Consider the following 27881-nt stretch of genomic DNA (forward strand, 5'->3'; position numbering starts at 1 on the left):
TCTCTGCGGGGCTGCAGCTGGAGACGGCGGAGCGTTGGAAATGACGCTCGGAGCTTTAATTACCGCAGCCGCCGGACAAGTGTGAGGAAAGCTGACAGGAAAATAGGACGGGATCGCGTGAAGCAAGAAGCTTCTCACCGCCACCCCTCCCTTTCCTCCCAATTTGGACTGGAGGTGCGAGGAAACTGAAAAGTGAGCCGAATAGAGTCCGGCTGGGGGGAGAGGCCGGAAAGCTACCGCCTGTTTGCAATCAACTTTTTTTGGAAACCCTTTTCCGAACCCTTCCTTTTTATTGTCGACCAACCAGGGAGAGAGAGCGAGAAAGTGAGGAGGGAGCGAGAAAGCGGAGGCTCACACGGGGAAATAGCTGTCCGGCCCGACCAGGAGCACCACGCGCACACACTCGAGCCCACTCCCACCTGCGCGCACCCTCACGCGCACCCTCTCCCCCCGCTTCTCCGGGCCTCGGCCCCGCGGGCAAGGACTGGGTCGCCCGCGCTCGGAGCCGGTGTCCCGCGCGCGCCAGTGCCCCTCGCGCCTTCACGCGCGCCCGGCTGAGGGATCTCCTCCGTGTGCCCGAAAGGGGATATGCCATTTGGACATGTAATTATCAGCACGGGATCTGAGACTTCCAAAAAATGAAGCTGGCGACAGGACTGTGGGTCTGGGTGAGCCTTCTCGTGGCGGCGGGGACCGTCCAGCCCAGCGCTTCTCAGTCAGGTGGGTCGCGGTCCTTCTCGCGCTTCCGCGGTTGACCCTGCGGCCGCCGGCAGAGCCCAGCCGGAGACACGCTCGCTCCCGGGCGTGGCGGGATCACACCATCCGCGCCTCTTCCTTGGGTTTCGTACGACTCTCTATCTGTCCCCAAACTTACCCTCTGCGTGTGCCTGTGTTCAGTTATCGTGAAAAATCACTCTGCGCCCCCTTTCTCTTTCTCTCTCTCACCCGCTTCTTTCTCGCGCGTTTTCTGTGAGCCTCCCTAAGCGGGATCCCTTCTGGTGGCGCCCGTTGTGCAGGACGTGGGAGACCCAAAGCCGGAGTCACAGGAGACGCTCCTCTCCGGGTCCGGGCCCCCCGAGCGAAGAAGCCTCGGAAAAGCGCTCCCCGCCCGGGGCCGGGGAAAGACGGGGGTCCCGAGGCGTGGCAGCTGGGCTCCGGTGAGCGGGAGGGCTGTGGAGAGAGCAGCTCCGAGAGAGCGGGCTTTGCACCTGCGTGTGCTGCCCGCGGCCGCTGCGCCTCCGGCCGCCCGAGCCTGCGGGGTCAGACCCGCCTTGAGCCCAGCCTGGGAGCCGGCACGCGGCGGGAGGACGCGCCTCGGCCCGGGGGCCCACAACGCTAGGCCTCTTCGGCCAGCGTGCCCAGCCCTCGCCCCCATTGACTAGAGAGGCGCTTCCTTGCCTGCCAGCGTGACCGCTTAAAAAAAAAAAAAAAAGAATGGCTTGTCATACTTAAGCCGGGAGCCCGGCCTTCCCGTCGGTTTCTGTGTTTGGCTCCAGGAAGAGTTCTTCCTGTAGTTCAACTTGCTATTGGCCGGAGTCCCTCCAACTTGTGTTTACTGCCGGGCGCGGCTGCCGAGCCGACCCGTCACGCGGATTGAACCCGAGGCGGGCGCGGCTGCGCTGGGTGCGCGGCAACTGTCGGCCGGAGAGTTCGCGCCCCGGTGCCCCCGCCCGGCAAGAGGCTCACTGACCCGGGAGAGGCAGCAAGGCGGGGTTGGCGCGCCGCGGTCCGCAGGGCCAGTGACAGCACCTGCAGGGCGAGGGAGCTCAAAGTTTCTGACACTTGAGTTTCCTGGGGATGAAAGTGGGACAGGAAAGGGCTGAGGGAAACGGGTGACTGACGCGGCCAAGGGGGGCCTTTTGGAGAGCCGGGGAGATTTCCGGAACCATCCGGGGCTGGTCGCGGGAGCGTGGGAGGCAGCTAGAGAAGATAAAACCCACGGGAGTGGCGAGAGGGAGAGCTTCAGGCCCCCGGAGGGTGTCCTTCTGACCTCACCAAGAAAACAGCGCGCTGTAGTTTTCCCGCTCCGCCCCCGCCCCCGCCGCCTCCCCCTCCTCGCCTAGTAAATAACAAGCTACACTCCTCGAGCCTCTCAAAATGACCTTCGAATGGCACAATGTGCGCCGTTTGTACTGGACGTTTGCACCCTCCCAATTACTCCGAAATTCTTCATGCATACCAGTTCCCGAGCTCCAGCCACCTCTGGAATTACACCAACACGGATTTGAGATTCCAAGCGGCCTCTTAGATACATCCCTTTTTTATCTCCCTCCCCACTCCGAGTCCCTTCATATTTCCCCTCAATGGGTTGATTATGCACATTGACCCATTCAAAAGCAGTTGCGACTGACACGCAAGCTTAGCCGAGAGGAATTTCTGCAAGGGGACCTACTGGGGGCCGTCTGGTGCAGCCTCAGCCACTGGGGGACCCGGCTCCGAGTCCGCAGCAATCTGGTATTAACTGTGCGGCTCGGAGTTGAGCTCTGCCGAAAAGCCCTTTTCAGAATTTCTGCAAGGAATGTAATCCAAATTAGTTCTGCAGCTGTCCTCTTCCCCGTCTCAGGCGACACCGGCTCGCGCCCTCGCTGGTGTCTTCTCGCTTCCCCGCGTGAATTGTCAGGCCCACAAGTGAGCCCATTTAGTGCGCGAGGATTAGCGTGCCATTGTTGTTCCGTGTCTGACTCTGTACTTGAAATTCTGGGGGCACAAAGCAGAGCCTCCCTTGTTCGAAACACAAAGTGATCTAGATGAAAGGGCCGCACAAAGAAAAGCTCTCGGGTGCATCCCTGGTGTAATTGCAACACGCACGCTAAGGTGATCCTCTGGAAATTGCAAATGCCCCCGGGACTTCTTTTTTGCCTCTTCCGCACCCCCGCCCTGCCGCACCTGGCAGGGAAAGTTCAGCTGGTTTTAATGTAGTGCTTTTAGAAAACCAATTTACGTTCTGGGGTATGAGTGAGGCTCTGCGTGTGTTCGTGGCTACGTACCTATGGCTGTATGTTCCCAAGTAAATACATATTGCGTGTCTCCCCTCTCGCGGTTAGCAGTCAGTAGCAGTTTGGAGGAGTTTGTTTTGGTCCGAACGAGAAATTAAGTGCGGATAAGTAAACTAAGCTGCCAGAGGGCGACAAGATGTTGAGTGAATTGCTTTTAGATGAAACAAATTAAGGAAACGAGGGAAGACAATCTGCTTCTCGCATTATTAGACACGCTTGGAGTTCAGGGGAAAGTGGCATATTTTTGAAATGCTAATCTAGAAGCAGAAGGAATGCACCTTATTTACTGCTCTCTGTGAACAGAATAAAAATATGGGAGGGGCAGGATTCTGTTGTATAGATCTAAGATATTTGTTAAAATAATTGTAACTGAAGAGGACCTGTTTTTATTTTTCCTCTTTTGCTTGGGGAAAAAAAATCAGCTTTAGAGAAGACAGGTGTTTTTTTTTTAAATAGTAATTCTGGAGGGCTTTGTCTCATTTCCAGTGATTTATTTTATCTAGAAGTATTATAGTCAAAGGCCCTTTATGTGGCTGTTATAAAGCCTTTACCACCAGAAAGAATTCCAAAATTTCTGTCTTCCTGGTATGATGGAAAAATAATCAGTATCACCTTTGTGTTGAAATACAATATATGTATGTAAATGTAGTAGTACTGAAGTGATGCCCGTACATACCTTAGTAGATATGTGATGAAAGTTCAGTTTCCATTTTTTTATTTGCAAGTAACTAGATCCTGCTTTTCATTCTATAAAAGAACACACATTTTTCCTACATATTTAAGATATATCTCCAAAATTAGTTTTTTTTACATTTGAGAAGAAAAATGTTAATAAAACTTAGTTAAATGATGAAAAGATGTTCAATATAATTTTTTAAAAAATCAGTTCTCTCCCTACATGTATTTATTGTAAGCACACCCATGGGTACAGCTTCTCTTTTTTTCTTTCAATTTTGAAATTCTTATATATGTAAGAGGAGCCTTTTTAGACCAAGGTATAATTTTTTTTCTTCAGAATGCTTCCAAATAAATTTATACCTATTCTTGTGACTGCAGATCACTTGAATATACTATAATATGGACTGATAGGATTAAATTGAATGACTCTGGTTGTGTCATGATTCCTTGATTTCTGATTTTTTTCTCTCAAACCAAACTCCTTTTATTTTTTTTAATCATACATGCATAGAAAGTCAAAGTTTTTGAAAATCAAGGTACTTACTCCTTTATATGTATAATTTTCATTTAGTCACTGAATATGTGTCTTAATTAAGAAATTACATTAGAATATTTACCAGGGCATGCCCTTCATGGAAGATTTACGTATTTTTTGCTCTAACCTGAAAACACTAAGTTTGCATTGGCTGATTTTTGGAGTTTGCATTCATTTGAGGAAAAATTATATTTTCTCCTTAAAGTGGATTCAAATATTTAGTATTCATGAGCTTTCATCCCTTTGGTTCTTAAATAGAAGTTCTGTTTATCATCTGTCTTATGCATTTACCTTTTCCATTACTATAGATTCTTTTTTATGTCTTATTATTTATTGAGTTTACACATATGAATATGTTTTCCACATCATCACTAAGGATATTCTTTTTGTGTGTGTCTTTCCCAGCAACCTGCCACTCAGGCACTGCAGGAGTCCTCTGAGTCAGTTTTCATTCTTTCTTTCTGATAAATCTGATATGGCTGGTTGGCTGGACAATCGCAAGCCATTCCATTGCTCAGATTTATTCCTGAAAGAAAATAAAAAGGCATCGATCCAAGATCACTAGCACATCTCAAAAACCCTGACTCCAAGGCCAAATCTTTCTACAGAGAAGTCCCCTTTTCCCTTTCTCTCTTCCTCTTTTCCCCTCTTGACCAAAGAAGGAAGGTAGACTGCTGCCATTTAAAAAATGCTAGGCGTGCAAGGAAATGTGCTCTATCTAAATACGCTCTGAAGGCTTGTGATTAGAGCCACCTTGAGATGAATGACTATGTAAGATGCACATTTTAGAAAATAAATTGAATTAGTGTATCTTAAACATGGCAGTGTTTTAAAGTGGTATTGTTTTTAGTATTATTTCCAGTTATTTAAAAAATTTAGCATATATTAAAAATAGCAACAAGTTTTTGCTTTATTTTACAGTGTCCTGCTGCTGTTGGATATCCATGTGTAAATTGTAAGTGCCTATAACATAAATGAAGCAAATGATCAAAAAAGATGTTCTCTTACCTGCAGACTTTTTGGCACTTGCTGTTTGATTTCACCCCTTTAAGAGATACTGCTTTATAGGGCGAGATGTTAATATTTACGTTGAAATTAGCTTATGAATGTTTAAGACTATAGCTGTTCTACAAAAGTTAATTGTCAAGCATATTCCACTGTTATCTTTGACAGTGATCTACTGAGTATGGTTGCAGGGCAGAATTTAATCAAATTATAAACTTTTCTCCAGGTTATATCATTTTAGAAATGTTCTATGTTACATTTGACCATATGGAACCAAATTGCATCTTTATCTAGTACACATTTCCTGAATTAATATAAATATTAGACAGTTAAAGTAAAACCTTACTTTTCATGCCCTCTAGTATTCCTACTGACTGAAATTTACAGTTTACAATGACAAATAATCCCTCAATTTTATTTAATATTTTAAATAAAAAAATATCTTAGATCAGTGTTTCCTGAAACTGTAGCTTTCCTACGTAATTTGAAGGAGATTTTGCCTACCTATTGTGTGGCTAAGTGTGACACGGGACATAGCCAGGTGGTTCAAATCAGGATTTCTATATTGTAGGGACATCTTTCCTCCAGCTTCTTTTTAATACCTTGAGCAACTCACTCCATGTCTTTGTGACTTGGCTTGCATGCCTGAGGGGGAAACGCATGTAATGCATTCTCTATTTCTCCACTGTATAGCCGTTTTCTGAAAAATGGCTTTCAAGTCTTCTGTGATATTGAGATACATCCCAGTAATGAGTTAATTGATATATTTAAAACATGAACACATATGTTAATAAACATAATATAAGCTTTCTAACAGACCATTGCTGTCAGAAGAGCATCTGCCTAAAGGAAATAAAGAGATCATTAAGTCTAAAGAATTTGTATTTGAAGGCCATTTCCCCAAAATACTACTTTTCAGAATTGCTTTATGGTCTCTTTAGATTTTGTCTTATTTGGCTTTTTCCGAGTTGTTGATAATTCTGACATGTTTATTAAATAAATTGACCTATTTTCCAATGCTTTAATCAAAGCTTTAAAGCCACTTTCTTGTTGTAATATTTGACACTTCAACTGGTGCTTTCTATTTGTACTAATTTTTCAAGAGGGAAGAGAACTGTCTCGCTTTTATAACATAGAGGTGAAATATATGGTATTTGGGGTCCTAATTCTAAAGTGCTTTTTTGAACAGGTAGTAATTGTTTTATAGTTATTTTCATTTTAAATACGTGATTGCTTTGCAGGCCTGTTGCTTGGCACAACTCCAGGGGGCGGCAGCCACATAGAATTTAATGGGAATGGTGTGCGCCTGAGCTATCAGTAGTGTAGCAGCAGCCCTGCTGTTGTGGAATGCTACAGAATAAAGCAGCAGAATAGAAATTAGGAGAATTCGATTCTGGTCATACAATCATTGTCTCTGTGATCTTAGGTTAGACTTCTTGCTTTGTGTCTCAATTTCCTCATCTCTATCAGTATAGCTGAAAGTAATACTTAAGGAGTTAACATCTTGAATGTTTGTAATGATTCAGCTAGACAGAAAAAGAATGTTTAGACTTTTTAGAAAAAAGAAATGCATTGATTTTCAATTATTTTTTTAAAGGAACCTCTTCTTTTTCAAGTGAATTTATGTGTGTAATTCTGGTATCTAAATCAGGTAAAAGGGTGAAAGGAGAAGTCTTTTGTTAAAGCTTTGTCGAGAAGCCAGCTTTGTGCCCCCTGCCTTTGGCAATCTCCCGCTTTTCTCCCACTCTGGTGTCTACTCTCCTGCTCTGGCTTTACAGAAATCTAGCACTATTTAAAAGCCACTCATCTAGTCCACACCTTTTATTTTCTAGCTGAGGAAACTGGGAGCCCAGAGAAGTTAGGTAATATAAATTAGTTGGCAGTTCCCAACACTCCTATCATTTTAACATACACAGAAGTACTTGAAAAGTTGCAGACACTTAAAATAAAAGAATAAATAAAGTTTAAGTTTGGGTTATTTTTAAAAAGTATTGGAAGATTGAACGAAAACAAATGGATTGGAGCCATGGGCTTAATTATCAGACTGCGAAGTTCTTTTCAAGGGGAAGACTGTAGGATCATCATCTTTAATTTATATTTAAGAATAATCATTGATTGCATTTGTAACTTACAGCACCTTAAGATTAAAGAAATATAGCAAACTTTGTTAAGGTGTAGTTCTGTAAGATGATCTATTCACCTGGTAGTGCCTATTCTGGATATAGAATTTTGACCCTGTAAGTCAGGTAAGGGTTGCCGATACTAGTATCTGTTTATAATAGTGCCTTCAAGAGTTTCTTTTACCTGTGACTTTGTGAAGATGACCAATAAGTAGAGAATGGTTATTTCTTCATTCTGTATTAAGTAGTATGCATGCTTTAAGAAAATGGATTATAAAGGGTAAACAATGGGCTCTTCATGACCAGTTAGTTGCTTGGGATCCTTAACTAGCAAATCCATGGGAATACTTCAGATTCATCCAGGCCCATCCTTAGACGCAAGGTTCTTTATCTTTATCTTGTTGGGTCCTCATCTTTCTTCAGGCCCTACTAGGATCACAGTTATTCTTTGCACAAGTGTATAAGCTAAGCTTTAAGTACTAAGACTTTATAAATTTACTTTTATGGTGCATTTGCCTTCTTCTAGTTGGCTTCTGCAAGATGCTGCCTCTGGTCCTTGTGACTTTGAATGTTGCTGATTTAACCTTAATTCTCTCTGGTTGTCTCTGACTTCTCTAAAGCGCCAGAGCTTTCTCGGACATGATCAGCATTCTCATGGGGGATAGTGACAGAAGGGAGGTTTAAACCTGTTTTGGCAGGAAGAGTCACTTCCTGTTAGGAATTTGCGATAAAAATGGGCCCCACTCTGTAAAACGTTAACATAGACACGAGGGAACATCCTCTGCAGTATCATTAAACTTCCCCCTTGAGAGCTAGCTCTGGATCATTACTGTTAATCACGTTATTTCCAATATTGTGGGGGTTACTGAGGCATACTAAACATGAATAAGAATATATAAGACTCAGTTTCTCAATCCAGAGAGTTAAAGTAATAGGAATCAAGGCTCTATGCATGTTCTATATTTCATTTGGAACGTTGTCTAAAAGTGTTTAGAGAGAAGAAAATGAAGGGTGCAATAAGCACTCCTTTATTTTCCAAAAAGATCAGACTTGTAAATGATAAATTTTACCTACTATATCTTTACTACTCTTCTGACCTTTACTTATGTCTAGTCCCATATGCACATGGTCTAGGTGGACATCCAAGTTTAAAGCTTTTAGGATACAAATGGGGATTGTAAACCTGCTCTCAAAAAATGTGTCTGCTGGTCTTCTATGATGTGCTGAGGATATCTCATAGCTCGTTAGGACTGAAAAAATGACAACAGATTCTCTAGGTTCTATGACTATGTCTAGTATGGTTATAGCTTGAGTAATAAGTTATGCAATCCTCTATTTCAAGATGGGTCCCCATCACTAGCAGGGGATGCCTAATTGAAGTCGTGGATGGCATTTTGCTTTAAGTGAACTCTCCTTTTACTAAAAACTTTTTTTGTCATTATTTCCTATTCTTCCCTGTAGGCTTAGAGGATATGAGAATATGAGATTTTTTTTTCTATGGGAACCTATGAAAACCAAATGAAAATAAAACAGAATAATATTTCTTTTAGGCACACTTTCATTTTTAAGAGTTCCTGTTTGATCATTTTGTCTAGAACTAGAGCAGTAAAACAAGTTTTTTTTTCCCCCCGAAGGAAATTTGATTGCATGGCTTATTAAAAGCTATTCCCTAAGACTTTTGTTGACCTCATCTAGTCATTAAAAACTCAGAGCAGGATACTGCAAGATCCTCTTTACTCATCCCCTTGTTCGATGTCCTTTTACCTCCAAGACTTCCTTCTTGTCACTGCCAGATGACCATTTCTAATATAATACTTTTATTATCCTAGTTTCTATTCAGAAGCCTTCAATGGATTCCCATTGCAGAGTTCAAAGCCTGTTAAAATAGTCTTCAGTTTCCTTTTTGATCCAGTCTTAGGAGTTTCTTAAGATGTATTCTGTCTAAGAACCAGGCTGACCTAGTCAGTATTCCAGAGCCTTGCTTGCTGTCTTTCCTTTTGCTGACCCCTTTCCCTGGAATTCATGGCTCCCTTGGTTGCCCTTCCTGTCCAAACTGTTGAATGTTTCCAGTTCCGTATTAAATCATACCTCTTCATTAGATCTTCCTTCATTTGCTACCCTAATCTATAATCCTTATCTGTACCACCTATCTGCATTTAATCTTAAACCATTCTATAGTTTTAACCTTTTAAGAGCAAACATTTTTATCAAACCCTGCAGAGACTAATGAGGTGCCACGTACATGGTAAGCTCTTTAAAAATATTTTTTTAATGAAAGAATAACATACATTTACTGAAACAATTTTAAGCTCATTCACGGATGGTTATTATTTATAATTAAACCATATAAGTGCCCAAAGTAAGCTGTTCTAAAAACATAATTATAGAATTCCTAATAATAGATATTAGACATGTTTACCCTGGGAATTTCCTTAGTTGCTTTCTTGAGCTTCCTAGGGTATTTCTTTCAATGGAGTGTTTCCAAGAGTATATCATTTGTCCTCATTCCCATTTTTAGAGTCTGCTCATAATATGGTACCAAGTATATTTGTTAGTTTTATTTTTGGTGAGTTAAATATATATAAATACCATTCTTAAACATGTAACTGTCTTGTAGCCTACTATTTTTATGTGGCCATTACTTTGCTTTTCTTATCTCTCATTTTAAAATTTTAATCAGTTTAAGCAGTAAACATGTACTGACCCATCAGTGTGTTTGAGGACTGTGTTAGGCACTGAGGAGGACATATAAGAAGCTCAAGATGCTAGATTTCCCCTTTCTTTTAAAGAAGGACAGATGAGACGAATGAAACACAATATAAAAAATATGTTATTAAGTGATTTTTCCAAACTCTTGGGAGGAATTTGCCTCCAGAGAAATGCTAATAAGTATTTCATGAAAAAAGGGTTCCAGACAGAATGCGGCATTTTCTATTCCTAGATGTATGTAATAACACAACTTTGTTAATACTAAGATTTCTCAGTATCTTAAAATAGACAACTAGACATATGCCTCCCATTTGAAAAGGATCCTATAAAAGAAATACTTGCAGCATAACTGTACTGAGAGGTGACTGGGATTCTCTTAGCTGCTCTTTTAGATGATTCACTCTGCATTCTGAAAATTGGTGAAATGATTATAGTATTTATAGGTTTTCCCTGGTCAGATTCTACCAGGGAAAATGCTCTTCCAGACATTTCTTCTCAGGTTATCAGATTCCAAGAAACTGTTAACCTTTCTAGGTCACTGTGGTGCCCTAAGTGTACCTTAATTTATAACGTCCTGAGGAGTTAATGTAACTTCAAAACTTACCTAACAGTCTGCAGAGTAATCTATTAATGAGAAAGTTGGGTATGGAGACATTAGTACGTCTGTCTGAAAAGTTTCTTAGAACTTTCCTGATTATTTTTCCTTTAAGAATCCCTGAGAAGAAACTTCGAGTCAGGGATTTTTGTTCCTGCTTTGTAGACGAGGAAGTAGAGATATAAAGCAGCAGTATGTAAGGGTGAAGCCTGACTGGTGCATCCGTCGGTGCAGTTACGTGTCTGCCGTGTTCTGAGCCAGCTGCCTCTGCCGTCTGCTCTTTCATGCCTTCTCCAGCCACAGGAGCTAGTGACCCTCTGAAAGGCATGGCTCCTCTACTCTACCTGCCCCACTGTGTGAGAAAAGGATGATCAGCACACCAAATCCTTCTGCCTCCAGGTCAACAGCTCTTTATGCTTTCCCTGGAGCCATTTGAAGAAACTTACCCAATAAATCTATCATTCGAGGAGTCCTCCTTTGGATTACTCTGCATTTCTCCTCATCCCTTCTATTCTCCAGAGATCTTTTTGTGCGTGTGTGTGCGTGTGTGTGTGTTTGTGTGTGTGCATGTGTGTGTGTGTGTGTGTTTGTGTGTGTGTTGTATGTATTAAGGAAATCATCATATAAGCCTTGTCTTCTTGAGAAAACTTCAAAGCAGGGGCATTTCCAAGATGTTGGGACCTGCATTTATGTAGTTTGGGGAACCTCTTTAAAAACAATACAGAAATAAAAATACAAATTAAGTACAGGTCCTTGGGAGGCACCAGTGGAAGAGAGGGGCTCTGAAGCTGAAGCCTTTTACAAAAATCTTTATGGTACTTCTGCCTAAGTTTGAAAATTATACGTTTTAAGAAGTCATATTATTTCTCATTTAGTGTGAATTTTGGGTGTCATTATATAATTTTTTATTTTTTTTCCTACTGCACATAGCTAGCATCTACTATTAATGTAGAAGAATACATTGTTTCAAGAAAAAAATTGTCATAAAGAGTAAAATCACACTATAAAGCATTTCAGTATATCTTGGATGAAATAATGTACCCTGTAGAGATAATTTTCAAAATGTTTCCACTCTGAATATGAACATGCCTCATCCAGGTATATATATATTTTCTTGATGCCATGTTTTTTAAATGGGTCATGTAATGCTGTCTCTTATGCAATTCTGTAGTTCATAATGGTTGGTTTATAATGTTGTGATTTAAAAGAATCTTGTCACTTTTGGTATATAAAAGCTATATTACTAAGGCCCTACCACTTGAAATACAGCTCATTGAATTTTTAATCATTTGTTATTTAGCACAGTTAAAAAAAAATCTATCTTTGACTTTTACCCTCTGACTATGTTAAATGTGACCGTTTTAACTACAATAGACATTATTAGCTGTGACTGAAACAATGCATCTAAATTAAAATCAGTACTCAGCTCAGATATTTGGTAATATTTTAACTACTAATATATTAACACATTTAAGTAACAATAAAAGGATTAGTATTTCAAGTCACACTTTTACTGTGTAAAAATATCAGCTAAACAGTTAATATTTCCCAGTTGTTTTAACTTCAAATTTAGCAGCCCCATTGTCCCTGGTGATATATCGAAGCCTCTAAAAGTGTACTTGGAATTAATGGAAACTGAAGTGATTGGTATTCAGATACAATTCTTTAGTGGCCTTTTTCTTTTCTTTTTTTTTTTAAGTGCAGAATGAAATTTGAAAATATAAAAACTCTGAGATAAATTGAAATAGACAAAACATTTTATGTAACTGTTGATGAAGAGGACATTTATTATTTTTTCTGTACTTACTATATTACTTGTGGCCAGAATTAGCACACCATGAGCCAGAGAAAGAGATAAGACAAACAGAATGGCACGCAGCTAATTTTGTTTAGCAAATTTAGATCTGATACATGCTGTTTCACTCCTACAAATTGACTCAGCCACTCTTTGAAAGGTACAGATGAAGTTTGTCTCCCACAGTTTAACAGCTTTCACTCAACATTTATAGGCTGTATAAAAATAAATTTCTGTTAAGTACCACATTTCTCACTGGCAGGATGAGCACTGTGAAGGTAGATTTATTAATGAGAAAAAGGGAAAAAACAAAAACATTTCAATTGTTCCAGGTCTGCTGAAAATAAAATATGTCAAAACATCCAAAATATCTTTGTTTCAAGGACATATATACTGGGCTTGGGATATTTAAGGATTTTGACTATTTGTGAGTGAATCAGAAGTCCCATTTTATGATAATTTTCTGATTCAAATCTGGTATGTGGTTAGATGCATATTCTGGAACTAGTCATTCATCTGCTGGATAAGCCAACAGGAAGAGATCCACTGTAATTATCAGGAAGTGGCTATAAGACAAAACAACCCAAATCTTGATCTTTGTAAAAAAGTGTCATCATCCAAAAGAATAAATTTTAATGAATTCCTAAGTGAGACTAACTTGTCTGAAAAAAATGTCATAAAACATGTAACACTTGATGGAAACGTGATCCTAGAAAAAGCCAGGAATTTGGACAGTAATATCCATGTTTGGGAATATCTCAAAAAACATCCCAAAAGTCTTTTCTATCGTAGTGTATTGTAAAGGTATCTAAAAAGTTATAGTATTATTTATATACCTGCTAGAGCTTTGTCATAGCTCAAGACTGCATTCTCCATAATCAAGCTCACTATAGAGAATAATTCTCATATTCATGAATTGTTCATCTCATCATATTTTCAGTGGTTATTTCAAGGTTAATTTTTTCAGACAGCTTCTCTCTTGATTAAAGTCTGTAGTAATTGTATATATGCTGATATAGCACATGAAGGTTTTAAGCTAAAGACGTCTTTGATTTCATAGCAGGTCAAGATCAAATGCTTTTCAATGCTTCCTACGCAAATATATGAAAAATAACTTTTATGTCCTTTTTATTTCTAGTAATAATGTTGAGACTTTTGTTTGGCTTTTTCAAAATCCTAGAAACCTTTGTGTAAGGGTATGAGCAACAAAGTATATTCCATTACCAGGACTAGTATCCAAGTGCTATGTTCCTTATGCTTTTATTGTTTGATAAAATATTAAAATATATTCCTACCGATTGGCTTTCCCAGAACCCTCCCCTGGCACCCCTCCCTCAAACAACTAAAGAATTAATACCTGACACAATCAGGGACCTTCAGATCTCTGCTTTGGCATATACTGTGATCCATTCTTATGTGTTTTTGCTGAGATGGTCACTAAATACTATGAATGTTACTCTTACACGTAATAAAAATTTTGCCGTAAGTATTTTAAAATAATAGGAATGTGAACAGTATCATACTAACTTTGCCGCCATTAAGTATTAGCTGGTATGAAGGAGGCAGTTTCTAAGTTGTGTGTCACAGCTTAGGTACTAATGATTTGACTTGAAGTTTGGAAAGAAGTGGCTTAAAAACAATAGACAGGATGTCACTGGTTCGCAATTGTGAATTAACCTAGGAGCAAATCATATGAATGAGGCAGACCAGAGGACTCAAATAAAGCAGATGCTGTGAATTTTCCTGAGAGTGAGGCAGGTGCTGATGTGTGATGTGTGTCTTTAAATTGGGCTGCTGAAGAATCACAACAATTTGAACTTGCGATTGCCTTAACTATGTGGGAACAGACATATTACATGCTTATATTATTAATCAGAATGAACAGCTTATCTGGCAAGGTGTCAGCTGCTCCACGAGTGTGTATTGTCATGTAAGATATGAGTCTGTCCCTTGAGGGCACCGCATATACTCTTTTCATTTGTGGTGGATAAGAAAACATTCAATTAAAATTTCTTTTACATGATTAAAATGTAATATTGTGAAAGAAGTGAACATCAGCTTAATTATGATACTCTTGGTAACTTCGTTTGGACATGTGATTTATTATTTTTCAAAGAAAACTATATTTACAACAAAATAATGGAGTTCCATTTCATTTGAAGAATGATTAAAGAAAGAAGGAGATGCCAGGCATGGAAAAGAGGAGGCTTGGGAAGGGGGACATGATAACTATCTTCAAGAGTTGGAGGGCTGTTACACATAAGAGGGATTAGCACTGTTCTGTGTAGCCTTGGAGAACAGAAACATTAGCAGCTGTGTGAAATTGTAAGGTGTCAGATTTCATTTGAACACCATCAAGGAGTTTCTCACAGTTAGAGTGTCCCAAAGTTGGAATGGTCTGTCCTGGGAGATGGTGAGTTCCTTCATGTGTGTGGGGTGGTAAAGTCTTATCTAACTTCTTCTGTGATGATAAAGAATGAATGAGGCAGCTGAAGAACAACTGGTCAGTGATGTTGGGAGCGGGGATTGGGTTCTGTGGCCACTGAGGGCCCTTCCCACCCTGAGGGTCTGTCACAAGCACATCATGCCCAAATATCCTTTCCTGGTCTCTGAAAAATAGAGGCAGTGAAAGCCACACACTCTGTCTCTGTGACTAGGATTCCCACCCAAATGCTTTTCATCATCTACCTGTCATTAATAGATTTGTGGATATATGAAGGATATTTTAAAGTTTGGTTTCCTTAAATATAAAATATTTTGCTCTTATTTTTTCTAGTAGTCTTTACATTAGATCTCCATACCTCTAATGTAATGTACTATCACAAATAAATCATTCTCAATTGTAAAAACCACACGATACAGAATAAAAGTATACAAATGTTTCATTGTGTTTCTGGGTTTATGCCAGCAGGTATTTTTAAGACTGGGTTTAACTTAACCAGAGGGAGAAACATATATAAGAAGGTGAGGACATAGGCAGGGCAGGAAGTTAGAAAAATAGGCCTCTAGTTCTGAGTGGAGGATAAAGTGTTAAGAAATCAGAGCAAAAGAGAAGCACTTTTCTAAAGGGACTGAAAAATCAAAAAGAAATAAAAAGAAGGCACATATGCATGCTTCAGTTGGTTACAAATAAAGTAAACCTTTCTCAGTCTGCTTAGGAAATATTTTTCTTCAAGGCCTTTGACATTTCCGTCTCTTTTACTACCTGTTTTGGATCTATACTGTAAGATCTACACTAAATGAAATGTTTTGCTTGTTTCTTTTGTTGCCATTCTTTTAACATTCTTTTAGGTTCTCCTGGTATGAAAACTGCATTCCTGTTATATACTACCTTCTGCCTTAAGTCTTTCTGATTTGCCACCTCTCCTGTCTCAGTCTATATCCATTTTAATGCTTCCTCTGCAGCAAGCATTGTGACTGTGCTGGTACTTTTACGCATTAGTTCCAGTGTTCCCTAAAATCTGCATGGTAGGCGGTATTAACTCCATTTTAGAGATAAGGAAACTGAGACTCAGAATGACATAACTGGCCAAGATCACAGCGTCAGTTCTCAACAGAGATAATATTCTAACAATCTACTTGGCTACTATTGGGTATACTTTAGACTTAAGATTTTGGTTATCCATCTTTAAAGAGGCAGTGAATGAAGATAACCCACTCAATAAGTCTTTCTCAAGCCTCTCTCTGGGCTTGGTCCTCTTCATTACCTTTTTGTCTCAGTTTCTGGATCCCTTCCCCATCTCAACGCTGTGTAAGTTATTCTGAGCTCTTACCTCTCTCCAGAGCTCCCTTCCTTCCTGTCGCTACTGCCTGCTGGGTATCTCTACACGGATCTACCCAGTATCTCTGACTCAAAAAGTCCAACATTTTACTTTTCTCTTTTCGCTATGTAGTGTGCTTTTAAAATCTTAATTGGTATAAATTTCTATACAACTTTTTCTTAATTGATTAAAAAGCCAACAAGTCATAATATCTAATACTTACTAAAGGACTACTGTGTCAGGACTAAAGCACTTCTCATACAATATCTCAACTAATCTACACAACATGGCCACTACTGTCCTCATTTTACAGTCAAGGAAACAGAAATTTAGAGATTTTATAATTTACCAAATGGGAAACATCTGTGCAGGTGGCCAATCAGCAATGCCTAAGCTCCTAACTATCAATTTTCCATGGTCCAAATTGCAATATTTTATATAAGAAAATAAACTAAAACTTCTAAGAAGGATATTGACAATATAGATTCATTTGTTACCTATTTTAGGCCATTAACAATTATTTTATTTGATACCCATAATAATTGTTAATAACCAGGTATATTTGTGAATATGCAAAACTTGGAAACATGATCAAGTATATTAACAATATATGGTACTTTTCTATTGTCACATTATAATTTCAGTACATTTATAACACTTCAAATAGAGTAACAAGTTTAATCACTTTTTAAAATCGATAATGTCAAGTGAAATATTGCAAAGAGTTGAAGTAGAGGTTAAATAGAGGGACTTGAGAATTAAATAGCTCAGGTTTGCATACTAACCATGTGAAGATGGGTTAATTTCTTAATCTTTTTAAGCTTCAATTTTCTTATCTAAAAAGGGCATCTAATATTAAGATCAACCTCATATTTATGAGGATTAAGTGAGGTAGTACATATAAAACGGTATCTATCACATAGATGCTCAGTAGTTAATTACATTGTGTACACTATAGTATTAGTAGTATGATAGCTAAGGCAGTTAAAAGCAAAAAAAGAAACATCATACAGTTAAAGTTACAAAATGTTAAATATGAGCAGACCATGGACTTCCCCTTTCTCATAATTTGAACAGCAGTTCTATGTCCTGTGTTTATAAACAGGTGATGCAGTATTGATTTTCAGAATCATTGTGTATATGGATAGGCATGAGTACTGTAAGTAGACTATTTGGGAAAGAATTTGGCTCCCTGTGAGGGGCAGTTTTCTGAAATCATTTTTCCTTCATATTCTTTTTTTTACAGTTTTGGTATTAAAAAAAAGAGCTTAGGGAGACAGTTTTGTTCCAAAAATTTATGTTTACCTGGCAAACTCAGGTCCTCTGTCCTTTCATCCTTATTGTTTTTTAAAGCACCTTCAAGAGAAAATGGTTTTTAATCAAATTCATGAGATAACTTTTTATGTTACATTTTATAGGCATTTAAACTTTTCAAGATAGGGCACAACTAATGTAATGTATGACTGAATGTATTTTTGGAAAAATTTCTGCACGCTGGAGCAGAATCTTCACATCTATCTACGAATACTAAACAGATATTTCCACATAGAAGACAGTCTGTAAATTGTTGTGATTATTAAATTCTTTCCCTCTATCATGGTTTTTATACATTTATTTTGATATTTAAGGAATCAAAGGCTATGCATATCATCATAAAGTTTTTAATTCACAGGGCTCTGCCAGTTGTGCTCACTCGCTGATTAACGTTGGAACACCGCAAAACAGTATTACTAATGGGAAGGGCAGTTTTTGCTCTTCTAAAGTTGACTGCTTCCTTTCTGGCAACAACCTCAACCTCCCTACTGCCAGTGAGTTAGATCAAGAAAATAGTTATTTCTCTTAGTTACCAGTCTGGAAACTTTCAAAGATGCTGTGAATTGCAGCATAAGAAATAAAAATATATATTTTTATTTAGGCTATTGTCTTTAGACTGAGAGACAGATAGAAATTTGGTTCACAAGCTCTGTCACATGCCATTATGTTGCTCAGCTGACAGGTGGTGCTTCAGAATAATATAGACAGTGGGGATGTGTGATTAAGTTCTATCAGACTTTCTGGGACACACTATGAGTTATACTCTTGCAATTAAGACCTTTTAATGTAGCAGTTAAATTACTAAAAATTCAGATGTGAAGATAGTAACACAAAATAATTGTCACATGCCAGAATCTTCTTAAATTTTATATGATTTTTAGATGCAGGTGTTGAATTTGGGATTGAGATTTCATGTAGATACAACTGTAATTTTTTCTTAAATGCAGACTGAAACTGGAGTATGAAACTGTAATCGAAGTCAATACCACTGATTTTCCTCCATCAATTTTGTTATTATTTATCATTAATATGACATTCTCTTTAACCTATGGTTGATCACAAATTTAGAGAAAAAAGTGTTATCTGAATATTTGAATCAAAGAAATTTTTAAAGGATATTTATCCAATTAAGATGCCCTGATATATCTTAAATGAAGATACCATGAGCAGATTAAACTTCATGAATATATTCTGTAAATGACAATTGTTGTTACTATGGTAACATTTAACCAGATATTTGGTGGTGTAATTTGGATTAGTCCTATTCAGTGGTGAGGTAATGGAAATGAGAGTAATTAACTTTCAAGGTTTGAGTTTAAAGAAAGACAATATACTGAGTTTATGAGAGAAGCAGGGATATTGAACGGGTAAATGAAAATGCTAGAGACGAAATGACCGCCACATAACATTCAGCCAGTCTCTCCTTCCTTTATCTCACTCCATGTGGGCTTTTGTTTTAGACCCTGCTGTCCTCCACCCCTGAGTGGTTCTAACTGCATCCATGAATCAGGAACCAACTCGTTCTCCTCTTACACAGCAGTCTTAATCTTTCACTGCCAGTCAATATCCTACTTAAAAACCAGTCTAGAGAGCCTTTCCCATTAGAAAGGGCAGTCAGTTTCTATCAGTTTTATTACTAATTTTGCCTTTCTTATTAAGAATATACCATTATCGTGTTTAAATACTATAGGATTTATTAGGGTTCCATGTGTTTATGAATTAACCCCCTGCCCCAACCCCTATCACCAAATAGGGAAGCAGTTTTCCTCTTTTCCACTTGTACATTAGGAAGAGTTTGCTATGATTCTAATTGTGTCACTCATTTCCTTTAGGGCTCATTTAATGTATAGTCTTTACCTGGGTGTAGCACTTTGGATTTTTAACTTTTATTTTGTATTATTTGAAATCATTTTGTTCCTTTATTTAGCTTTTGCAAATATACTAAAATGGGTTGTCTGTAGACATATCTGCCTGAAGTGAATACAGCTTAAAAGCAGAAAATTATTGATTTTTAAAATGAATTATTTTCCTCAGATTTAGCGAGGCCAATTTCCAATAGCCATTTTATTTACCCTTTATCATCTCATGCGGTAGCTTTAATTTCACCAAAGCTACTGTCACCATCAATACATTCCTGAAAAAGAACATGATGTTTTGCAGTTTTTCCAAGAAAAGAGTTGGAAAGTTGTATGCATTGTTTGATTAAATTTTGGTATACCTATAGTACATAAAACTCCTTGTAACTCATAGTTTAAATCATATTTCTTATGTTTCTAATAGTAATAAAATGTTAAAATATGAGTAGCATTTATTGTACTTTTTTAAAAAATTCAGTGATGTAGTATACTACATTATATTGCTAAGAGGAAGGATAACAAGCTTCTTTGGATTTATTTGCACTTTGAGAAATAAAATTTAGGAAAACTGGTTTTATAGGTTTTTCATTCCTCTCCACTAGAAATCTTGATTAGGAACATCAGTGCACATGATTTTGGGAACACACAAGAAAGGCAGCAGTGGTAGTCCCAAATAACTATTTTCAGAGGAGGTCATAAACAGCTGTCCCTTTTGACTGTGATCCCTATTTGGAATAGTCTCAGTACTTGTGAAAGAAATCTTCTCTAGGATTAGGGCTTGACATGCAACTATTCATGTCCTAAGACCTTATATTCCCCCCCACCCCCTCCCGTGATCACTGTTTCTCCAGCAGGACTTAGAGGCTAGGCTAGCAGATATTACCTCAGCACAGTAGTTAATTCCTTTTTGCCAGTTCTCCCTCCTATTCCTATACAGTATTTCAACTATGAACTAGTTCATGTAATAACTTGAGCTCTCTATTCACTCAACTCTTTAGAAATAATGAAGTATAAGTGAATTGCCAAAGTTGTCCTTCACAACAAGGATCAAAATTGTACCTACTGGAGCCTTATAGCGCCCCAAATGTTTATTTTTACACAAATATTTTGATTCTCATTGGTTTCATGCATCACTGCAATTCTCTTAATGCATTGTGTTATGCTCTGTAGTTTTTACAAGTATGAAAATGTTGAAGTATATTTATTAGCCGTGATGCTATTAAACGTTCAGTTATTTCCCAGGACTCTTAGGTGGGTCTTGGGAAATTCTGAGATGAAATTATGTAATGTGTAAGTGAGAAGTAACATTCATTTTTTAATGTAATTTGCAGTGAGGGCATTATTCAGGAAGAACTAATTGCTGTCATATCTGTAGTTGAGATCAGAGACGATGATTAGAATTCTGTTTTCTAAGATTATTTTTGTAGGCATAGACACTGTCTCTCAGACTGCAAACTGAGATGCACTTATCTAGAAAATCAATTCCTTATCAATTAATTTATTGGTGCATTAGACTGGTTTATGATCAAAGTAGGTCTGATATTGTCATATTATGCATAATATAACTATGCATTAAATATGTATAATGTATGTATCTCATAGCTGAGAACAATGAAACTACATAGATAATCCCAATTTGTGATACACTTTGAAGTTTTCTAAGTTTTGTCTTTATTGGAATAACGTATTTTTACAGGTTGAAAATCCAGACAGCTTCCCACTATAGGATTGTGTTATGTTTTCTTCCATACAGTGTGCAGCATTTTAATTCTTATAATAACAGGGCTGCTCAGTTTGCCAGCAGGAGGCCCCTCAAAGCAAGATGATGTCTCTCGGTTGGCAGATTTCTGTATAAATAAATAACACTCTGCACATTCCTCTCAAATACCCGAGTAAGTGAGATAATGCTATATAACTTTTTTTTAAATTAAAAAAATAGCTGTATTATGTCAGTGACCTGTAATAAATAGCACTGCAAGGAGAAACGACAGCCTCATTCACCTTGCATCCATGCAGAAATAACTGAGCCCTATTTCCATGGCTGGAGAGAGAAGAAAAAAGCGAATGGAAGGACAGAACCGACCTTAGATCGCAGTCACTCTCATGCTAATAAGAGGAAGTTTACACTGACTGTTTTTACTATGTTGAATTTACCACTCAACACACTGCAGGTAAACACCTTGTACTCTAAACATTCAGATAGTCGTTGATAATAATGGTGTGGTGGATACATCATAATGAGTGTGTTGCCATCTCCCTGAATTCTACATATTTTTCTGTTAAGTTTTCATCAATTAGCAAAATATTATACTGAAAAAAAATTATTAATTGAACATAATGATGCATTGAGAACAAATACAGTTTTTGGACCAGGATGGCAATATGTGTTTAAGCTTTTCTAATTCAAGACCTGAGAATATCATTTTCTTCACATTGTATTCTACTCTTTCTCAAAAAAAAAAAAAAAAAATTGTGAACATTGAAATGTTTAATAAAGAAAAAATAAATCATATGTTATAGAACAATCTAAAACTAAGAGCTTTAACTTCATTCTCAATGAAAAATTTAAATGATTTGGTAATTTTGATTTTTAACTGTGATTCCTAGTTATTCTAAGATTTTCAACAGATGTAACACAGAGAATATAGAAAAATTTGCAGTGATTTTGGGCCTGAAATTAAAGCCTCTGCTTAGACTTATGTCACATTGAAATTTATGGAAATCATGCAAACATACTTCAATGGGATTCAGTCCGTTGTACTTATTTGTACATTCTGCCTAGCCATTCATTTGTCCAACACCTAACAGACATTGCACAGCAATGGGAACAGACAGCCTGATGTACAAAGACCAAGGATATTTGGCCCTGGCTCCACAACTAGTTTATTTCAATCAGTAAGAAAGTCAGGGCTGTAGGATTTAATATACTTGCCATCCACAAAAGAACATCAGTAACAACAACACTTCAGATACTCAGAAGCTCTGGATGATTTTATAAACAAACACATGTAAATTCATCACACTACTGAGATTGCAGATTACCATGTTAAATGCATTTTAATGTTTGCTCTGTTTGTAATATATATGAGATTTGGAATTGTTGGCTGGAGGTAGAATTCTTAAAATGATAATTTTTTCCAGGTATTTTATTTTACAGAAAATAAATTTAAGACACAGAGAGAGAAGTTATTTGCCTTAGTCACACATATATTCAAAAGCATTTATTTTCTTTTCCTTTGTATAGGCTAAAATTTTCATACTTCTGAAGTTGCAGTTCTTTTTTATCATTTTATATTTTCCAGTATATAAATAAATGAATGTTTACTAAATATATCTTGAAGTAAAATATTATATACTTGTTTAAAAAATATTTCCACAGTTTTTGTCCCCTATACTGGAAGCTTTTTTTTTTTTTTTTTTTTTTTTAGAATAAACAGTTTTATTGCGCTCAGACTAGGAATCCATGGGTCTTGACGACCTCTGTGAATTTGTCAGTTTTCTTCTCTCTGTTCTTTTCGGCCTGCTTCCGTAGCCTCAGGAGCTGCTGCTTTTTCCGGTAGTGGATCTTGGCCTTCTCCTCCAGGGTGGCTGTTACTGCCTGGTACTTCCAGCCAACCTCACAAGCCAGCCGCCCTAGGTAGGCAAACTTCCTCACAGGCTTCAGATGCACAACCTTGAGGGCGGCAGGAACCACCATCCGCTGTTTCTTGTCATAGGGTGGCGGGATCCCATCAAACACCTTGAGGCGGTCCCGAGCGGCCTGGCCTCGCTTGGTCCTGTGGGGCAGCATGCCTCGCACTGTCCGCCAGAAGATGTGGCTGGGGGCTCGGAAGTGGTAGGGGCTGCATCCGCTTGCAGAGGAAGACCAGGTACTTCAACTTGCTTCTGTAGAAATTGCCAGAAATGCTGATGCCCTCACAAATGCACAACCACCACCTTTCCGCCCAGTCGGCCCAGGAGATGGCCTCGGCCATCGAGCACCAGGACCTGCCCCTCCGCCATCTTCGGCAGCAGCCTGGGAAAGTTATATGGGAAGCTGTTAATCTTCCAATATTCCTGAAATATTTACAGTAACACATTTAGGTGACTCAACTTATGTTGTTGCTTTTCTACTATTTTTTTGTGCTTGAGGTTACTTCTAAATGTAGCAGTGATTTTTAACACATATTACTAGATTTGGTGTAGGTATATAATGTTTCATGGGTGTGTATGAAAACTAATGCAGTTGAGTAATGATGAAAATTATGTAAACAAGAGTAGTATTTAAACAATAAAGTGAAAATTTAATAAATGTGGATATCATTGCTTTTGAGCACCTTTCTAACTTTCTTCGTAGCAAATGTAGTCATTAAAATTCTGTTTTAAGAGGGAGGGGACAGTACCATTAGACAATATTAAAAATCGGACATTTTATTTAAGGAAATGTGTTGTCAGTAATTCTTTTAGGAGGTTTTATCACAGTGCAGCAAAGCATGTTTTAACAGTTTTAGTGCATTAAATCTACACAGTTGCTGTTGACTGTGAACAATCATGAATTTAAATAAAGGGAGAAGTTAGTTGGAGTAAAATGTTCTGTTGTCTTATATCTGTAGAAGTGATTATTATTATTTTTGTTTGTTTTACTATAAAGTTTAATTGTCTTGGTGCTTTCTGAGACCATTTTCAATTAAGAATGGGTAACCAATAAGGTAACATGGAGAATGGTCTCTGTTCTAGAGTAAAATAACTAAACCATGAGCTTTAGGTCAACAAACCTGAGTTCAAGTTCCAGGTTTGGGACTTGCTAGCTGTGAGATCAGTGGGAATGAGCTATAAAGCACAGGAAGCTCAGCTCGGTGTTCTGTGATGACCTAGATGGGTGGGATGGGGGGGGGGGGTGGGAGGGAGGTACAAGAGGGAGGGGATATATGTATACATATAGCTGATTCACTTCGTTGCACAACAGAAACTAACACAACATTGTAAAGCAATTGTACTCCAATAAATTTTTTTGAAAAAGTATCCACATCTTTAAAATGGGAAAAAATACTTAAAATACTTCTTCCCAAGGGTGTTTCGATGATTATGTAGGAAAATGTGTATAAAGCAGTTAACGTAACATTTGGCTCATGGTAAGTACTTGAGAAACATTACTGTATTTTTTATATAAAAATCTTTTTAGGTGATAATTTTTAATGCTCTTTTAAAAATTATCACACTGATTTATATAAGAAGCTTTATCTTTAATATTCCATTTCGGAGTGCTGAATCTACAAAACAAGTTTATTTAATTTTATTCAATACACCTTTATTGAGTGGTTAATTCTGTCCCAGGAATTATATCAGGAACATGTCAAAGAATCTAGTGAAGAAATCAGATGCAAAAATAGCTACCTTCAGTATTTTATGATAAATGGTAAGCAAAAGCTGCTCTGAAATGAAAAAGAAGCACGTTTAGCCCAACCTGGAAGTCGGAAAGATTTTTTTGGGGGGAGATGGTTTCTGAAATGAGTCATGAAAATGAACAAGAATGAGTCAAATGAAGAATGGTGAAGAGTGTATTCCAGACAGAGGAACCTGTAATAATAGATTTAAAGAAGCTGGAAATTACCATGGAAAGTACAGTGAACAATTAATTCAGTGTGATTAAAGCATAAACATGTTCAGGGGTAGGCACAGGTTGAGACTGAAAATGTAGAGACACATTTCACAAGGAACCTTTTATATCCAACTAGGGGCTTGCTTGTTTGTTCTATTTCTCCCTTTCTTAAAATAATTGGTAGGGTTTATATGCTGATTTGATTTACAGAATTTATCATCTAATAAAGAGTGTGTGTGTGTGTGTGTGTGATAATCAGGGTACATGATCCACTATTCAAATAAACTAGTATTTGGTAACCCTGATATTTAAGACATAGTGGAATATGCAGAATGAAATATTAAAGTACCAAGTAAAAGATATTTTAGACTTGAAAATTTTGGAGAGAGAATCAAATTTAGGCTATATTCCTTGGAACATTATTGGGCTTTGGTTATAGGAAGGAGAGAAATGAGGAGGACCTACAGATTAAAGAAAACAGATTAAAATGATATTTGTTGGCTTCTACCATGTATCAGGCTCTGTGCTGGGTATTTCTACAGAAATTATCCTTATATATCTGACAATAGAGACCTCTTTATTTTTTATTATTATTTTTTTAAAACATCTTTATTGGGGTATAATTAATAGAGACCTCTTTAAAAATACATCACATCTGTATTGTTACCTATATCCTATATATACATCTATATCTGTCAGAAAGAAAGCTGATATTCAGAGAGGTTAAGTAGTTGCATAAAGTTAAGAGTTCATAAGACAGATATGAAGTGGGGATTTAAGTCAAATTTCCCCTGACTCCAAAGACATGGGGGTAGGAATGACTAGTGAGTATTTCAAGTAAAATTTGGTTGAGTTGTCCCCCATCCCTGGGGGGAAAATCATAATTAGTGTAAACTAGTTATCACCATTTCATTTCCCATCCCACTCAGCTATGAAAATGGGATAGAATTCTGGTCACGGAAAAGGGAAATCTGACAGTCTTTAAGGAAAAGATTCTCTCACCAATGGAAAGAGATACACAGGGGAAACACTCCCTTTTTTTTGGATAGATGTCATCATGTCAACATGTGACACCTGGAATTGTGGTAGTTCATCCTGTGGTTCCAGGTAAAGTCATCAATGAGTCCAAAGGCAAAGTAAAAGACAGGAAACACTTGGATTCTCAATGACAAATGTCAAGTCCCTGAACCAACCCTGGAATATCTTTATCTCTGGACCTCCTATATGTAAGAAATTAAATCTCATATTTTTAAAGTCATTTACAGCCAAACTATTTTAACTGATAGAAACCCTAAATGTTCAAATGCAATGCCCTGACTTACTTGGTCAGCTATGAAGGTGGCAGATTCATTCAAATGTCTTCCTCCTTACTTTAAGTTGACTCCCTGTATGGCCATTAGGAAGAAATAGATAAGTCTAAAGGAAACGTTAGGGATCTGTTAGTGTTAGAGAATCCATGTCTGAAAGAGTTGTGAGAATGGAGACTGAATGTAGACTGTAGTCTCCTACTAGTTAAGGAATTTCATAGCCTGGTAACTCATTCCATTCCTACCATGCTATAATGTTGCATTAAAATTTGTTTCTCCTGTAACTTTTGAATGTCTTAACAAATAGTACCATTGATTATGAAAAACCCTTTAACCAAATCCTGTTTACAACTTAGAACCATTGAGATGTGAGGTGACAAGGTTACTAAGATCTTAATCTGTAAAATGACCTACGTTTAAAGACTTTTCTCCTTTCTTCTGTACCTTGCCAAACCAGTTTATTACTTCTGTAGTTTATATAAACATGTTGACTTCTCTACACTTCAGTTTTATTTATATTACACAATAGTCATATTGGAAATTAACCAAATTTATTATTGAATTAATCTATTAGATGGTAGAAGTTATAAAATCATCTTACCTATAGCTAAATGATTATACTTTTGTGTCATGTCTAGTAGTTGTTATGTAAGTAACTGTATATGTAAATAAATACATTGAGAGTGAAGTGAACTGAGATAGTTATGGCATGTCTCTTCAGATTTAAAATGTTTCTCATTATAGAAATGTTAAAAGTTTATTTAATGTTACTTTTAAAAAATTTTTATTGGAGTATGGTTGATTTACAATGTTATGTTAGTTTCAGGTGTACAGCAAAGTGAATCAGTTATACATATACATATATTCAGTCTTTTTTAGATTCTTTTCCCATATAGGCCATTACAGAGTACTGAGTAGAGTTCCCTGTGGTATACAGTAGGTCCTTATTAGTTATCTATTTTATATATAGTAGTGTGTATATGTCACTCTCAATCTCCCAATTTATCCCTCCCCCCCTTACCCCCGGTAACCATAAGTTTGTATTCTATATCTGTAACTCTATTTCTGTTTTGTAGATAAGTTCATTTGTACCCTTTCTTTTAGGTTCCACATATAATAATGTTAACATTTTAAATGTTTTTTCAACCACATGCTACATGATGATATTTGGTAACAAATTCTTGGGATATTTCATTATTAACTAGTTGTTAATTAAGCATTGAAAGTCATCTAAAGATCCCAAATTTAGTAAACTACTTAATTAGGAACAGATGATCTCTATTGAAAATGAAAGTCATATGCATATATCAACAACTTCTACCTCACCTAATAATCAATTTGTAGTATCAGTAAAAACAATTTTTCACTATTTTTGGAACATATACTATATACCAGGCTCTGTGATAGATGCTTTGCATAAAATCTTTCTTAAGAATCTGAAAAACATCTTGCATAGTAGGATTTTTTATCCACATGCTGCCAGTGAATAAATGAGGATGTTTAGAGGACAGTAATTTACCTAAACTTACATAATTAGTCAATAGTGGATGCAGTATTTAAATTCATATTTGTCTGACTTTAAAGCTACACATATTTCTTCCCATTGTGATACTCCATATTAGGAATATGGAA

General features: G+C 37.5%; 1 protein-coding gene and 1 pseudogene across 1 annotated transcript in view; one reads left to right on the plus strand and one right to left on the minus strand.

Moving 5' to 3' along the window:
• The first annotated feature begins 106 nt into the window (after positions 1–106).
• Positions 107–27881, plus strand: part of ERBB4 (erb-b2 receptor tyrosine kinase 4) — a 1100940-nt gene continuing 1073165 nt past the window's right edge. Inside the window, exon 1 of the mRNA XM_024763203.1 lies at positions 107–720. Coding sequence (XP_024618971.1) covers positions 639–720 — 82 coding nt within the window. The 5' untranslated portion in view covers positions 107–638. The remainder of the gene's footprint in view (positions 721–27881) is intronic.
• Positions 22813–23366, minus strand: LOC112411863 (60S ribosomal protein L13a pseudogene; annotated as a pseudogene).

Source organism: Neophocaena asiaeorientalis, unplaced genomic scaffold, assembly GCF_003031525.2.
Source record: "Neophocaena asiaeorientalis asiaeorientalis breed wild unplaced genomic scaffold, Neophocaena_asiaeorientalis_V1.1 scaffold86, whole genome shotgun sequence".
NCBI lineage: Eukaryota > Metazoa > Chordata > Mammalia > Artiodactyla > Phocoenidae > Neophocaena > Neophocaena asiaeorientalis.